This window comes from Monodon monoceros, unplaced genomic scaffold, assembly GCF_005190385.1.
Source record: "Monodon monoceros isolate NGI ecotype Baffin Bay Population unplaced genomic scaffold, NGI_Narwhal_1 Super_Scaffold_9, whole genome shotgun sequence".
Lineage (NCBI taxonomy): Eukaryota > Metazoa > Chordata > Mammalia > Artiodactyla > Monodontidae > Monodon > Monodon monoceros.
In genome coordinates, this window is record NW_021703786.1 from 6,707,242 (window position 1) to 6,725,103 (window position 17,862).

General features: G+C 42.8%; 1 protein-coding gene across 2 annotated transcripts in view; it reads left to right on the forward strand.

The window, feature by feature from the left end:
- Positions 1–8,824, forward strand: part of MSI2 (musashi RNA binding protein 2) — a 388,273-nt gene extending 379,449 nt beyond the window's left edge. The window contains exons 13-14 of one of the 2 annotated variants that reach the window (XM_029211534.1): positions 1,769–1,841; positions 4,382–8,824. In XM_029211534.1, coding sequence (XP_029067367.1) covers positions 1,769–1,810 — 42 coding nt within the window. In that variant the 3' untranslated portion in view covers positions 1,811–1,841; positions 4,382–8,824. The remainder of the gene's footprint in view (positions 1–1,768; positions 1,842–4,381) is intronic. The other variant, XM_029211535.1, reaches the window with a different exon arrangement.
- The last annotated feature ends 9,038 nt before the right edge of the window (positions 8,825–17,862 follow it).

Consider the following 17,862-nt stretch of genomic DNA (forward strand, 5'->3'; position numbering starts at 1 on the left):
TAAGTACCTTCCTGCCCCTGCCCTCCTGCCCATGTCCTGTGGCACCCCGGGGCGGGTGTGCCAGAAAAGCCCAGAGGTGGGAGGCCAGGAGAGGGCAGCGGGCCCCCATCCGCATCACGTCAGCCATCCAGGGCTGAAGCTTCTTCGTTTAGGTGCTTCCTGAGCACCTGTGGGTCAGGCGCGGTGTGCAGCCATGGGTGAGTGGAGGGAGTGTGGGCAGGTCAGGTTCAGATCACCACTCCAGCACGTCCAGCCCATGCAACCTTGAGCCACGTATATAATCCTCTGCTTCCCTGGCTGCCAAACGAATATAAGTGTTCCTCCCTCAAAAGATTGTGAGAGAATAAATGGAAACAGGATATGTCAGCTGCTGGCTCACAGTAGAGCCTCAGTATCAGCCCCCTCTCCTCGATCCCAGCCTCCTGGAGACTCATGTGCGTTGGGACCTTGGAGCTACAGACCCGCCCCACAGGGTAGCAGCTTAGTCGGGAGAGTCACCACCCAAGGTCCAGAGGCAGCGCCGGGGCCTGGGACATAGCGTGGGGTGCGAGCCCTGTCCCAGGAGGTTTCCTCCGCTAATGTTTCTTACAGTTTCCAGGTTCCAATAAGTTCCCATTTGCGTTCTGTAGCTGCGCCTGCCCCCGAAGGCCAGATGCATTTGATATTTGTAATGCTCTGTGGTTCTATAATCTCACTAATCCAGGCAATGGAAATTTGCTTAACAGATTTGCATGCTGTTTTCAGATTGTATTGTTCTTCCCCCTCGCAGTGTGTGTGAGCATGAATGTGCCTGAGCCCACTTACTCGCTTGTCCCTTCCATTTGGAAAACAGAAAATCGGCCAACCTCACCATCTTGGAGTCAGTTTGATTTTGAGCTGAGTTGGGAGTGTCTGCTGTCCCAGGTCATGTCCCTGTCGGGAGAGCCCTGCCTCCCGAGCTGTGCTGGGGAGAACAGAACAAGGGCAGACAGTCTGGGCACCAGGGCAGCCCGTCCCTGACCCTGGTGTTAGAAGTCCTCCGTCCCCACCTCAAACGCACGTCTGTGCACTCTCATGCATGCACACACACTCTCCACACACTCACACACACACACACACACACTTCTGCCATCCCTGGCCTGTGCGGTCCGGGTCCTTGTTCAATTCCACTCCCGAGCCGATATCACTTAAGGCAGTAGTTTGATAAGTCAAATCCCCTCGGATCAGCTGTAGTACCAAATCCAGAGTAGTATTATTCAGCTTCGAGCTGCATCAATTTGGGAGACCGTCTGTCACCACGTAGAACACAGCTCATTTCCATTGTCAGTGCCCAGAAACACAGACCCTATTTGTTCATGAAAACCTCGGTCTCTGACCTGTGTGCTGTGATGGTTTCTGAAATAAGCACATCGTCACGTTTGGTCTGCACGGGCCTTGCTTTCTCCCCAGCTGGAGCCGTTGGGACTGTGGACAGAGACACTGTTATCTTTGCTCGCTGGGGCTCAGGGCAACAGCGCCCATCATTTTCGGCGCAAGCCCCCCTTTCCTATCACCCACCCACCCCTGTGAATCTGGCTCTCAATTTTCCCCTGGGTGAGCGGACAGGCCGGGGGTGGGGAGTCGGGGCTGGGAAGGATGTCATTCTGGCCCCTCGTGGCACGGTGTCTCAGAATTACATATTCATGCTGGCAACCACAGTCTAGTCCTAGAGATAATTTCCTTTCCCAGAATATGACAATCTGTTCCCATGTATAGTGTGCTGATGACCTTAACAATTGTGCAATTTTAGGGACCTTTGATTGCAACGGCCTTTACAAATGGATACCATTGAGCAGGTGCTTTCGTTGCCATCTCACTCTGAGGTATTACCTTCTCTGCCACGTGTCTCGCCCGCTGGGCGTGTCCGTACATGTATGCGCCCTGGGCATGCAAGTACGCACGGCCCTGGTCTCCTCACGTCCACATCTCTCCTTCCTCTTTCTGGACCCCTTTTCAGGGGGGTGGGGGGCAAAACAATCCAGTCTTTTAATCTCTCATCCCTCCTCCAGCTTAAAGCATGACCCCACTTTTTTTCTTTGATTCTTTTGATTCCTTTTCTTTATCTTTCCCACCCCTCATCTTTCTCTGTCTTGAAATACAATCAAGAGTATGGGAAACTGGAAGGAGATTTTTGTGCTGTGCCCGTCCCAGGGGGACGGAGGCAGGGAACCGCTGGGCTTCTGCCAGGCCTGGGGGTGGGAGGGCGGGCAGGATCCTGCGAGCTGGCCTTGTGGGTTGCTGGGCCCTTTCAGCTCCCCGGAGCTCGCTGGGCTCGGCCAGTGGGGTTCATGCAGTCAAACAGCCAGACTCCATCTTTTAGTGAAAAGAAAACATTTTTGCCAGTAACTACTGAGTAATTATCCAGATTACCGCACGAAAAGCAAATTAAATTAACGACATCACCTGCGTTACATGGATTTGGATCCCTGCCAGTTTCCTAACCTTTTAAACTGAGCTCAAGTTAATTAAACATTTTTTAAATCACTTTGATGGGGATATGGAAGGGGTGGAGTGGAGGAGAGCGGAGGTTGGGGCAGTCAGTGAGGGAGCCTCTTGCCACGTTCTCATTGAAAATGAGTATCCATCATTCTCGGGAAGAGCACCAAGGAGAGCGGTTCTCTCGCGAGAGCTAAACGTGACCCGTGTTAGCGAGTTAGTTTGAGGTCTTGAGATATGGGTCTGTTTCTTTGGAAGAGAGAGGGCGACAGCCAAGGCCTGGGAATGGGTCCCACTCATAGAATCCCAGCGCTGGGGCGTGAACGCCTTTCGCTCCAGGAGCTGGGACGTAAAGGAATAAGGCCGGAGATGGATTTGCCACTTTGGTTTGCAGTCAGCAGGATGCCCCTCTTGTAGAGGGTTGCTTCAGGCCCCTGAGCCAGCCAGGACTCAGTAGGGTGGGCCCAGCTGGGGGACCAGGTGGAGCTGAGCTCCATAAATCTCTTGAATTTCTCTAATATTGCTGCTAAGGAATCACCTCAACTAACGCAACTGCCTCTCTTAACCAAATAAACCCCGTGTGTGAATTCTCCCCACCCCTCGCCTACACTTCCCTTCCAGCACTGACCCAGCCATCGCTGGCCGGCCGGAGCCAGAGGCCACTAACAGTGTGAAGGAGAGCTACTCACGACTAATTAAGCTGGGTCTGGGGGCCCCAAGGGAACTAAGATTCCTTTGAGAGCAAGGCAGACTCATGTACCCAAGAACGTTGGGGATGGAAAGTGGCTCCAGCCCTTTGTAGAATCAGTTGATGAGGGGATTGAACAGCTACCAGCGCTTCTTCCCTCCCTCCCCTGGAAGTGGAGGGTGGTGTAGGTTTCCTCCCATCTCCTCCCCACACCCTCCAAGGCCTCTGCAGCGTTTCCATGGGGGTCGGGGGAGGGCCGAGGCTGCCCCCAGCGCAGCCTCCCTCATCCACCTTTAGGACTCAGAAGGATGGAATAGACGAGAGTGGAGGTAACCACCTGCCCCCTCCAAAATGATTAAGTGGGCCAATTGAGTCACATGGCCGCACCAAAACACACACTTTGCCCCCAACAGAGGTGACCCTCAGACATTTAGTACCATCCATGAAGGAGGGGCCCAGGCTCACAGTCAATTCAGGGAGATTCGATTGGCAAGTCTGTGAATCCCGGGCCTGTTTTTATTTCCTAGAACCAAAGCTGGTTATTTGTTGTGAATGTTTTTGTGTGTCCTGACCTTGAGTCTTTGGTATGTAATATGATTTTTTTTAGTAGAAACTAGCATTTTCAGTTATTGACAGTCATTGATGGGTATCTCATAAAGACAGAAGTTTTTAAACATTAAGCTTTGAAAACAGAAGCTTAACCAGAGCTGCCCTCTCCCCAGCAGCAGGCGTGGCTCCGATGTCACAGCTCAGGCTGTGACCCCAGTCAGCGGTTAGCCTGGCCATTTTCAAATGTCCTCAGTAGCCCAATGTAGCCATACTTTGAAAGCTCTAGTTAAGCTGGGACGAAGTGAGAGTGTAGCATGGACATATATACACTACCAAATGTAAAATAGATAGCTAGTGGGAAGCAGCCGCATAGCACAGGGAGACCAGCTCGGTGCTTTGTGACCACCTAGAGGGGTGGGATAGGGAGGGTGGGAGGGAGACTCAAGAGGGAGGGGATATAGGGATATATGTATACATATAGCTGAGTCACTTTTTTGTACAGCAGAAACTAAGACAACATGGTAAAGCAATTATACTCCAATAAAGATGTTTAAAAAAAAAAAGAAATAGGAAAAAGATAAAAAATAAAAAGTTGGAGTAAATGGTATGCTCGCCTGACACTTCTTCTTTCTCCTCCCATCCCCACTTTTTGTTCTCTTCTGGACACCCTCGACCTTCTATACCCTGCAGAGCATACCTGGATGTCCAGGCAAGACTGGGCGAAGTTTCTGAGTGGCCCTTTGTTTAGGTGATGTCATCAGACCTGTTCCCCCACCAGCCTCACTCCCCATCCCAACCAGAGATGGCTCACTTCGGATCGAGGGTGGACTGCATCTCATCATCTCATGGATCTGCTGTAATATAAGACAACGGCTTTTAAATGTGTATATATCCCATGATTTTGGTTTTGTTTTATTTTTGTTTTTCTTGATGGTTTCCCTCCCTCTTCTCTCTTCCCCCTTCTCCTTTTAAATCTCTTCAGATCACATTTGGTAGTGATTTTGACTTAGTGCAGTAGTCATATAGCTTTAATATCTAGTTAAAAGCTAACCATAGTATAATTGTTATATTAAGGTATTTTTTTTTCTTAAAAAAATTTTTTTTTTGCTTGTTTTAATTCTGTTCTCACTTTTCAAGGATGCTGAGATGGTAATATTACTCTCAATATTTTGGTACCAATTCTGAGACTGTATGAATTTTCAGGTGGAATTTGAGCACACACAGAGGCGAGGTTGTGAAATATGGAGCGGGAGGTGGGCGACAACTTTCTACTTTGCATTGTATAAGAAGTGAGATGTAGTAGGCTAATTAACAGACTATAGCGGTTCTTTTTTGTGCTGTCTCTTTGTTAACCTAAGTATATCTATTTTCGGCAATAAGGTAAGGACGACGATGTTTTGAGTGTCCTCCTTTTCTATAAGTGCTTTTTTTCTGTTGAAAGAGGTGATATTATAAGGTTTTTTGCAGTTGTGAATTCTAAAAAAAGAAATGTTGTAAATACAATTCCATTAACTACATAGAAACTATTAAGAAAGAGAGAATCAAAAATATTTTTGTGAGGGAGTCGGTCCTCGGCAGTTTGATGCTCTGTGGATGGAGGAGGGGAGTAACAATAAACCAAGTCAGTGACTGAGACCGAAGAACACCCAGCTGCCAGGCCGACCCCACGACAAGTTAGAACACTGGTTAGCTCCTCTTGTCTGTGTGATAGACCTAAGAACTGTATTAGTGTCATACCAGCATATTAACCTCTCGTCTGTGCACAGCTTCCAACGTTACCGTCTAGTTAGATTTTTATTTAAAATATGAAAAACTGCTTTTCCCAAGACGTTTTTTAAAAACAAAGCTACAATTTTAATATTTAACATATTTAATGTTTCAAAGCACACCTGTTTGGCTTGGGTGGGGCGGGGAGGGGGGACATTCTTTTTCAGTCTTAATTTTTAAATATTTGATCATTTTCTATTGTCCAATCATTTCAGCACCTCCAAAGGTCCCTAGGACACTTTGCCTCTCTTCTTCCCCTGTTCCCCATCCGCCCCCAGCTCTGGGGGCCCGTGGGCCAGGAGTGGATAAGCCGGCATTAATGAAACCTTTTCTCCATTCACTTTCTATTTACCAATTAGGAAAGCAATCTTTTGGTTTTGTTTCTTTCTTTCTTTTTTTTTTTTTTTAATACCTCAGTGCTGCAAGTATCACCAGAGAGGCTATGGAAGAATTTTTTTTTAATTTATTGTAGATGTAAACAGAATTTTAAAAAATAAAAAGTATAAACATCGCTGCACTGTGACTGGTGGGAAAAACTGACCGTTTCCTGTTTGCACATGTTGAACATTTGGCTGTTATAATATATGGTCCTCGGATGGGGAAAGATACTTATGATGAAGGATATTTTTTAATTTAACTTTTTTTTAATGTTGGTCATAGGTCGGCAACAGCAACTATAGAAGTACAACTCAATAGATGGCATTAAAACATATTGTAGTGTGGATATATATTTTTTTCTTTTTAAAAATGTGATATTGACGTTTTATTAATATTTTTTAAATTGTTACGTTTATAAATTTGGTACTTAAGGCACAGCCAGTATGAGACACTGAATGCGACATTTATTATAAAGAGCTGCTGCACTCCTATTTTTATAAATTTTACTAACAAAGTAGACTAATGTAGACATTCACAGACATGGTAGGGTAAAAGCATCTTCAAGCAAAAGGCTCCAAAATGCTAACTCAGAAAGAAAGAAAAAAAGCCTTTTTCAATTTTAATTAAACAGCAACATTTTTTTTTAAAAAAAATCACGTTCTTTGTTTTTTCCAATAAAATGTTAGGTTGTTTGGTGAGGGGTTTTTTTTGTTTGTTTTTCTTTCTTTTTTTATTTCCAAACAACCAGGCTAAGTAAAATGCTGGGCGCTTTTAAAACATCAAAACTTGTTCAAGTAATAAAATAACAAAATAGAAGTTTTATTTAAAAAAAAAAAAAAAACAGGAAAAAAAAAAGAGACAATAAATTCCCAGAAATTCAGTGTCTAGACTAGGGAATTTAATTACTATTTTGTCCATGTTGATGATGTACTGTACTACCCTTCCTTTCTCTGCATCCCCCATCACCTCATAGAAGACTCTTTGTTGATCATTGTCTGTTAATAATGTATAAAATGGCTATCTTGTAAGCGTGCTGTCCTGGTACTAGTGTAGTGACTTTTTTTCTCCTCTTTCTTCTAGTACATATTGATAGGTATAAGGTAATTAAGGTTTAAAAAAATTAGACATAGTTATTCAGATTTAGGACCAGTAAGGATAGAACTTTCTCTTATTTATGAAAAAAATGCTAATAATTTGGGGGCAGTTTTTTCCTTTCATTTTTTTTTTCAATTTCAAGTTTTAATTTTATTTTTGCTGATCTGATGTGGTTTCAACTAACCCAAGGTCTCACGATGTTCAGATGCCGGTAGACTCTACGGCGTTTTGTAGATTCCCACCCCACCCCCCAACTGTGAAGGGGTGTGCCATACTACCTTAAATGCTAACGCTAGATATGCAAAACTGGATTTTTTTAATTTATTTTTTAAAAGAGGAAGGCATGGTATATTAAAATGATTTTACTAAGAGAAAAAATATTTTTTTAAGAATGCTCAGAAGAAATTGATAATCTGTGTGAATATGTTTTAGATGTTTATAATACCTTTTGAAGAGACCCAGTAGCCCATAGCACAAATCTCGTGGAAATCTGATATGTTTTAATGTGGCTACCTAGGTTAAGGTTCACGTTAGTCCCCCACTCATCTAGAAGTCCATTTTGGAAGATTTTTGTAAATTATTTTAGCACTGACGTTCAGCCTTGTCTTTGTTTCAATTAAGCTCAGTGGCGAACATGGGAACCACATTTCACCTTCCCTGGGGGAGAAACCCTCTTGGCTGATGGCTTTTCCCCGGAATCATAAAGTAGCCACCGGGTGACTTTCTGGCTTCTAGATCCATCTGCCTGGGGCCCCCAAACTCCTCTCCTCCCACGCAGAGGAGAGTGAGTTGCGTAAGCTCCTGGACCCATCCCTGGTTCTACCTGGACGTGGAGTTGATGACCAAGTTCCAGGTCTCCTCTCCAGGAGCTTCCACCCACCTGGCTTGTGGCCTTCCTCACACCCACTGGGAAAACCAAACAGCCTCGCTCTCTATCCCAGTCGCTCATCAGCTTGATTCAAACGAAGTCCCAACAGGCCTTTATGTTCCTATCCTTCATAACCTTCATCTTAATTTGAACTCGTAGCTTGGACTTTAAGGTAGCATGGCTCTATTGCTGTCAATTTAATGTTTCACTGCACAGCAATTCACAGCCAGTGAATGTTACACACATCTTGCTAGACTAGTATAAAAATCATTGGGTAATTGTTGGTTCTAATGACCTGAAAGGTGTTCAGTTTTTGTTTTCAATTTTGTTTTGTTTCTTGGGCTTTTTTTTTTTTTTTTTTTGGTTCTCTTTTCATTTGGGGATTTAAAAAAAATTTTTTTTTCTTTTTTTGGTTCCAAATAGAAAAGCAAAACCTATTTTGATCTTTAGTGCAAACGAGGGCTAGGGACTTAGCCACCACCCCACCACACTGCTTCGTTCTGCCATTCACTCACTGCAGCATAATCAAGAATAAAGCAATATAGTTTACTATATTTTTTTTATTGAAGGTCAGCCATGCTTTCTGTATTATATTGCATATGAAATTGTTTACAAAAGAAACACTAACATACTTCTCTTTATCAGTTGGGAGTGGCGCGCAGGGACAGAGGGAGGCTGGGGGGTTGGGTGGGGCAGGGAAGAGTTTTTTGCTTTCTCTAATGTGCTTCACAAGCCAGGCTACCTGCCAAGGAAGGCTGAAGCAGGGTGGGGGGTGTTGAGAGCAGAGGGACAGATGCAGGCAAGCACATGGAAGAGAGATGCTGGCAGGCTTCCCCCATCCCCCTGCTCCAAACAGAAAAGAAGCAGAAGTCAGCTCAGCCCGGTCCTGGGCACCAACACTACACAAGGAGACGCTGTGCGTTAAGCAATACTTTAACTACTGTATATGTTTGTTTTCTTTTTCTTTCTTTTTTTTTTTTTAACCAAAAAAAAAAAAAAAAAGTAAGTAAACTAAAACAAAAATATATACGTAGAACCCACCCCTCTGAGGAAGCAACCTTAATCCAAACGCTTGGCTATCAAATGATCAGAATGTATTGTCTCGGACAAGAGTTTGTTTCCAGGAGGCAGGGGCGTGCGGGGGGGAGGGGGATGGAGACTGAGAGACAGAAGTTTCAGAGCCTTCCAGAAGGCTCTCTGCTACTGTATTCTGTACATACTGTACCATCCTGTGTGGAATCTGTGAGTGTCCTCTTGAGTAGCGTGGGCTAGCCAATCTGCCGTTCATGGTGTATTGTAAACTCGGAATTCCATATGTAATAGGATGCGAGTCTAAGCGTTTCATGTGGACATCAATGTATCTAAATAAAACTTTCCCTAGCACTGTGGCTGACCTCACCCTTACTTTTATACTTTAGTATGAAACTGATGACAACTTTGGTAGTGAGTATTTTTTTTATATATATACATATATATGTATCTATATATATATATCTCAAGCATCTTTCAGGTCTTTGTGTGTGGCTTTCTTAAAGCCCTGTTGTAAAAAATTACTATGTGGATGGCAGTCTCTCACATCACAGATGTGGAAAGTATAATTTTATATTTGTATTTTCAAATAAATAAGTTTGTGAAAGGTTTCCATCCTCTACTGTGGTCCAGAAATCAATGTGTTTGTCTGACAAAAAAATAATAAAATAAAATAAACTGTTTTGAACAGAGTTGTTTGGTGTTCTTTCACACGTGGAGGAGGGCTGGGGGGGGGGGGGGGGCCGCTGTTGATGGGTTTGGGGAGGGTGTCACCAGTCACACCTCCCTCCTCTCACCCCTCAGTGAGGACACTGGTCACAGGGCCTCTAGCAGAGAAGAAGCCCTTTCCCTGTCCCCAGGGAGCTTGTGGACTTTTTCGTGTGTGTGTGTGTGTGTGTGTGTGGTGATTATTTTTATTTCGCTGAAGTATAGTTGATTTACAATGTTAGTTTCTGCTGTACAGCAAAGTGACTCAGATATATATATATATATATATATATATATATATATATATTCTTTTCTATCGTGCAACTATTTTTATGAAGCGTTAAGAGAGTATTGCAGTGGAAGAACAGGCGGAGAGTACCTCAGAGCCCGTGGGTGAGCAGGAAATAAGCACCATGGTCCTGTGAGGTCGCAGGGCCCAGGTGGTGGCAGTGTGCAGAAGGAGGTGAGTGGCTTTCCGGGTGGCTGGCCTCAGCTAGTGATCAACAGCCTGCAGGAGAAGGCAACAAACCAACTTCCGTGACTCTTGAGTCGGGATTGAAGGCGTATAGGAGCCCGGCCTTTGCCCTCAAGGAGTTCAAAGTTCTGCCTAATGGAAAAAATTTTTGTAGAATCACAAAATTAAAGGTGTAGAAATAGATGGTATACGATACTTCCCACCTTCCTGCTCTATCAAATCGTTGGGAGAAAACAAAAGAATTGAGACACAGTTCTTTGAGGGCAAGTCCCAAGACCTGGTGGTAGCAGTCAAAGCATGATCTGAACCAGAGGGTTTCTTGGCTTTTAAGGCAGTTTGTAAGGGATGAAGTATAGGCCTGCAGCTGCTTCCTCAAGACCTTGGGTAAAGCCAGACTCCCCAGGGCATGTACTCTGTGGGTCCCTCTTCCAATTTCCTGTCTCCTGATTATTCCAGCTTTATCATATGGGCATTTCTGCTACTCAAAGGGCTGAGAGAAGAAGATGGAAGATTCCCCTCTTTATTTAAAGCTGGAGGTAGGAGAACTGGGTTCCTGGCCCACCTCTTGTATGTCCACAGGCAAAGCCTGGGCACTCTGCTGTGTTTTGTTACGTTGAGGACAGGAGAGGAAAGTATAACCCTGCTGTCCCACAGAAATGAAAGACCAGTGAGAAGCTGAGAATTTCCTTCCTAGAATTCTGAGAAGAGTGGGGGCCGAAGACACGGAAAAGGTCATTTTCTCCATCCCCTCCTCTTGATTGTTCAGCTCTGAGAAAGGTAAGGCCCAAACCTATAGCCCAGAAGCCTAAGGAGGTGGTGGGGGGAACAGGAGCACCACTGCCTGTCTTATGTTTTCCTGTTCAAGGAGGGTAGGTAATTTGGCCATGGTCATACTATTGCTGAATGGCAGAACTGAGAACCCAGGACATCCTGCCCCTGGGTGTAAGCCTAGTAACAAATGTATCAGTGTTGAATGTGCCTGGTTGGGGGGTGGTGGTGGAGGAGGGGGCCCTCTAAGTGCCCACCTGAGCCAACGAAATGTACCCCAAAAGGGGCAGAAAAATATCGATCACAGAGAAAACCAAACTTTCAGGGAAGAATAGTAAAAATACAGAATAGAAAATAAATCAGCAAAAACTTGGAAAAGGAAAAAGAAACAACAGCGTTAAGATAAATACAAGCATAATAAATAAACAAAGTAAGGAACTTGATCAGGGAATCCATCATTATCTAATAAATGAGAATGGGTTGAATTTTCTACCATTACAAAACAGAGGGATGTGTTTAGAAAAGCAAAATCCAGTAGTGTGTTGTTACACAAACTCACATGATTCAAAAAAAGCTGAAAATAAAGGGGTAGCAAAGAGAAAACAGGTAAATGTAAACAAAAAAGGGCAAGAATTGAAATGTCAATATCAGAGTGGTATTAACATTAAAAGCACTCAAAAGAATATTCTGTAATGACAAAAAACTCTATTAAAAGAATATAAGGGGACTTCCCTGGTGGCACAGTGGTTAAGAATCTGCCTGCCAATGCAGGGGACATGGGTTCAAGCCCTGGTCTGGGAAGATCCCACATACGGCGGAGCAACTAAGCCCGTGCGCCACAACTACTAAGCCTGCGCTCTAGAGCCCATGAGCCACTACGGAGCCCATGTGCCACAACTACTGAAGCCTGCACGCCTAGAGACCGAGCTCCAAAACAAGAGAAGCCACTGCAAAGAGAAACCTGCACACCGCAAGGAAGAGTATCCCCCATTCACTGCAACTAGAGAAAGCCCACGCACAGCAACAAAGACCCAATGCAGCCAACAATAAATAAATAAATAAATGTATTTATTTATTTATTTAAAAAAATAAAATAATATAGGGAATTCCCTGGCAGTCCAGTGGTTAGGACTTCAGGTCTTCACTGCCAAGGGGCCCAGGTTCAATCCCTGGTAGGGGAACTAGGATCCCATAAGCCATACAGTGCGGCCAAGAAAACAAACAAAAACAACAACAACAGGAAGAATACAGAGGTGATAAACTCTGTGCCTCAATTACCAGAAGCACTAAACATTAAATCAGAAACCAGAATTGCAAAAAGAACTTGATAAAAATTAAACCATAATTATAGAGATTCTAGTACACCTTTCTCAGAACCAGACATTTTTAATAGACAAAAATAAAGACATAGAGGAATTGAATAACGCAATTAGTAAAAAATCTGATGACCTATATAGCATATTTAAAAAGAGAATGTACATTTTTTGTTGTATATCCCTATATACAAAAATCAATCCAATACTTGGCCAAAATAATTATTGTTATTTTTAATTAATTGTTAATAATAATTATTAATATTAATACTAATGTTAATTAACTTAAACAAGTAGTAATTTTGTAGTCTACATTCCATTATCATAATCCAGTAAATTAGAAACAAAGTGTGGCTATAACCAATATAACTGCACAGTAATCAAGAAACAATTCTGTACATTGTTGGATCAAAGAGGAAAATTTTTAAAAATACAAACTGTCTAGAAAGCAACAAAAAGCACACATTACACATGAACCTATAACATACAGCAAAAGATGACTCAGAGGGAAATGCATAGCTTTAAATGCCTTCAGTGGAAAAATTGTATAACAATTTTTGTTATACAAATATTGTATAACAATAGCAATTGCAAAACAGCACCTAAGAAACTAGAAGGATGCAACTGATAGAAGCTGAAAGCTGTAAAGTAGAAAACAATAAAGTCATCAAAGGAATAAATAAATCCAAAAGTTGGATTTTTCCAAACACTAATAAAATAGACAAATCACCCTAAATAAGAGAGGAAAGAGCAAAAATACAAGGAACAAGAAAGGAGACAACCACAAGTAATGGAGAGAAAAGAATACTTAATGGCAACAAATCTAAAAATTTCGAGGAATTAGAAAATTTCCCAGAAAATATAAATTACTGAAACTGGTGAGATATAGAAAGCCAAAATAAATTTATTACCACAAAAGATATTGAAAAAGTAATTAAAGATCTAATATTGAAATATGGACTGGATACAAATGGGTTTACAAGTGAGTTTTATCTAACTGATAATTCCAATGCTATTTAAACTATTTAAGATGATTTTAAAAATATGGAAAGCTCTCCTTTCCTAACATAGATTTGATGTCAAAACCCAGTATAGAAATAAGACCAAAAATACATCTACAGACTTACAAGCTCAGATGCAAAAATTCTAAATACAATGTTAGCAAAGAAAATCTAGCAATGTGTCAAGAGTATAATATAGTATGACCAAGTAGGATTTATTTCAAGGTTGCAAGATATTTCAATACCAGGAAAGCTATCAACATGATCTGTTACATTGGCACACTAAAGGAGAAAAAAAAATATGATCATAACAGTAGATGCTCACAGAGTATTTGAAGATACAACAGCTATCACTAATAAAACCTTGAAAAGTTGAAACAGAAAGCAATTACATACAACATAATAAAGTCTATTTACCAAACCCAACAGCAATTATCCTCAGCAGTGAAACACAAAACCAATTTCAATTAAAATATGACCCTTGTAGAGGAGCTGCTATCACTATTAATATTTAATATTATCTTAGAGGTTCTAGAGAAAGCAATAAGATAATAAAATAAATCATATAAACGTTAGGAGGAAAAGATAAAGATATGACTATATTCCTAGAAATTGAAGAGATTCCAGTAAAAAAAAAAAACAAACATAAAAATTGCTACTGAAATTGGTGTAAAACTTTGGTAAGGTACCTGGATAGAAGATAAATATACAAAAATCAGTTGAACTCCTATCCAGTAATAAGTATCTGGTATTGGAAATAGGAAAACATATTTAGGGATAAACTATATTTTAAAAGTATACGATCTAAAATAAGCAAATTATAAAATATTATTAAAAGCATTAAAACAAGATCTGACAAAAATGGAAAGATCACATTCTTAAGTGGAGAGATCTAATTATAAAACTTCAGTGCTCCCAGATTTTATATATACTGTATTTAAAACACAATTCTAAAACCCTCACAGAATTTTTTAACTTGTTTAAATAAATCTTCAAGTTACATAAAAGAATAAATGACTCCCAAATTGCAAGAAAAGTATTAAAAAGGATAATAATGTTACCTGTATTACTAGATATCAAGGCTTACCCTCAGTCACTTTATTCTCTTCAGTGTTGCCAAAGGTAAAGAAAAAGTCAGATAGATAAGTGGAACAGAATAAATAATCCAGAAATAGATCTTGGTATATAGAAGAATTTAATAGTGTATGATAAATGTAATGAGTAGTTTAATTCTGTTGAAAAAGGGTAGATTACCTAATATAGAGTACAACCATAACTGGCTTTTCAACGAGAGAAAAATAGAAGTTGACTTCCAACATACATTATTCATAAAAGTAAATTCCAGATGGATTAAGGATTTAAATGTAAAACTTAAAAAAAAAATTCTTGCAAGAAAATCTACACCATTCATGCATAATCTAGTTTTTAACTTAAAATCAGAAGCCCAAAAGCCATAAAAGAAAATATATTATAAAAACCTTTAAAACTAAAAAAAACTTAAACTTTGCATATGACAAAGAAACTTAAATAGCCCAGTGACAGATTTGGGAAAAAAACATTTGTAATGAATGTAGAGGACAAAGGTTAATACACACAGAGCACTTATGAATTGACAAGACAAAGGTAACCCAATAGATAAATGGGCAAAGGATAGGAAGAGGTGATTTGCAGACAAGCCACCAAATGGCTCAACATATGAAGCATATGAAAACGTGCTCAAAATCACAAATAAAATGGGGAATAAAAAAGTTACACTCATTAATCTGATAGAAAATGCAAGGAGCTATATACCTACTGCTGTAAAATAAAGGGTACATTTTATATTGCTGCTATATACTGCTGCTAAAAATGTGGTGTTTGGTCTTTTGGGGAAGACTTGCTCAGCCATCACTGGGATCTTGAGGGATATTCCCCACGTCTTCCTCATCAGGATCATTGAGATTGCCCAACCAGAAGTGCATTTTTAATAGCTTTCCCATCTTCCCACATCACCTTCCCTTTCAAGGTATTGTAATATGGAAAAATGATTATATATTATTTTCTGAATGTTTTGTACTCTGCCTTCCCTTAGAAGTAAGCTAAGCCTTCCCTGCCTCTGCTATTACAGCCTACAATATTATAAAGACACTTTCTCCAAGATTCTTATCACTTCCAGTCGGCCAATTTTTCTTTGATGGTCAGAATTGATTACAGGGTGGCTAGACCACTCACCATTTCCTCTACCTCCTGGGAGATTAAACTGTTGGGCAAGTCAAAAGCAACAGCTGGAATAGATGCCTCTTTGGGGGCATCCCTCATCTGCCGATGCCCTCCACCAACCCTCCAAAGGTGGCTGAGGATCAGGGAAGAGGAGAGGAAGAGGCTTGTGGCTGCACCAAGCGGCCTGGCTTTCCTGCTTCCCTCGCCACCCCTCCCGCAGGTCTCTGGTTAATTGCTGTGACATATCGACAGGCACTCTCTGAGGAAAGAGCAGGCGAGCTGGCCCACAGCATCCCAGCTCAGCAATCATCGCTGATTAAAAACTAGTTACAGACCAATGAAGATGGAATCTTGCATTAACCAAATGACCCTGTCCATGGCCAAGCCCAGATAGATGGCAGTGATTATGAGAGCATCACTTACAACGTCTGCAAACGTTAATGGCTGTTTGAATATCCGGGAGATTTACGGGGTAGTGACAGCGTTTGGCTGGTTGGGACTCCAGCTCTGCTTCCTACCTGTGTGTTTATGGGTTCCTGTGGACTCACAGCCTAGTCACAGTGGCCTAGCTCTGCTGAGCTTTTAGGTGTGTCTAATCTGAATACTCTGGCTTGTGTAAGGTTGCAATTTATCATATTGCCAATTTTCAGAGAATCTGAATTAGCTCAGCTACACTTAATGCTGAAACTATCCCGAGCATAATTTAAGGTGCTTTGAAGTCTTGCACTAATCAGAGTCATGGCTATGAATATCAGAACTTGATACTGAAGGAGTATGAAAGTGCCCATAAAAGAATTAGGTGAAGGGGATTATGGGAAACAGTGCATGTGGCTATTTCTGTGAGAGCGCAGGAATTACTGTGTGTGTCGGGGGGCTGTGGAAGTGTGGGCTCATAGGAAGTCTAACTCCGCTAAGGTTGACACTGCCACGGTCAACATGTGACACTGTGAAAAGTCAGCCTTTCTCCCGAGCTCCTGCCCTCTCCCACACCAGCCCAGGAACATTAGGTCTTTGCCAGTTTAGGTCTCAGTTGTGCAGATTACGAGTGAGGGGAAAACTGTCCTGCCCAAGAAAGGACCGAGAGCCCAAGACAGGATCCCCTTCAACAGATAAAAGAAAAATGAACAGATGTGTAAGGTGAGGGGAGGAGAAAGACCAGAGCCCACAAGAGCTGGGTTTAGAAGGAGAAAGGAGGGCTTCCCTGATGGCTTAGTGGTTAAGAATCCACGTGCCAATGCAGGGGACACGGGTTCGAGCCCTGGTCTGGAAAGATCTCCCATGCCGTGGAGCAACTAAGCCCGTGCACCACAACCACTGAGCCTGCGTGCCTAGAGCCCGTACCCCACAACAAGAGAAGCCACCGCAATGAGAAGCCCGCGCACCGCAACGAAGAGTAGCCCCCGCTCGCCACAACTAGAGAAAAGCCAGAAGGCAGCAATGAAAACCCAACACAGCCAAAAATAAATAAATAAAATAAATTTATTTCGGAGAAAGGAGAGAGCCATGATTGTGATTGTGAGGTGTGTGCATGCATGTGCGCGTGTTTGCGTGTGTGTGTAAGAAATGGGACAACAGCACCTCCCTCGTTTGGTTGCTATAAGATCTAAGAAGCCCGCCATGCACGCTTTCTCTCTCTCTCTTGAAAATTTAAATAGAATCGTCACTTGGAATTTCTTGAAACACTTCTGGAAAGATTTAAATTGCCTTTTGATAAGTTTTGACTGTAGATATTTCCTTGAATACATCCTCCGAGTGGAAATAGGGGCAGGAATTCAGGAGCGAGAAGGTCTGGCTTTTCCAGGGCTTTAAAGCTGTACCATTTAGGGCCAGAGACCCTCCTCTTCGTGCCCCCAGAGGGGATGCCCAGCAACAGGGTCACACAGATGGTGCAGGGCCAGCCTGGGAATTCAGCCCGAGAGCTACTTGAGCTCATCACCTCTGCCCTCACCTCTCACTAATCCAGACACGGGAGGAAATGAAGGTGCTCCATTGTTGGGGCAGGTGCAGGATGATGGGGCAGCTCCCGCCGCCCTAAGGACTAAGAAATGAATTGCTCCGGGCCTGAGTCGTAAGGGCAGCTGCATTTACCTCCGTTTGGCATCCTTTTTCCTCCCCAGGAGCCAGGCCTGGGAAGCGAGACTGTGTATCCAAGCTGGGGCTAGAGCTGTAAGGCAGCCCGTGTGGGGATCTGGGGGCAGGTGACAGCTAAGGGCTCCATTACCAAAGGACCCAGTGGACCCAGCTCTGGGGATTGCAAGCCAAAGTGAATGTCTTTCTTTACCAGAGCCCAAATCCTACCCCTGCCCCTAACCCTAACACCTATCCGTGGTCTGAGCGCGTGTTGGAGGACTTTAGGGCCCACAGTGTGTGCCAGTCTCTGCTGCAGATAGGAGACCTGCCCCCGATGCCCTCCCCATGCCGACCTCTCACCCGTGCTACTGCAGTAGCCACCGGTGTCCTCCCCTGTCTCACCCACCCCTCAATAGCTACCAGAGGGGCTATACCCTGCAACACTACAAGCCTGACTGTGCCACTGCCCCTCAAACATTTACTGCCCCCCACCCGTGCCC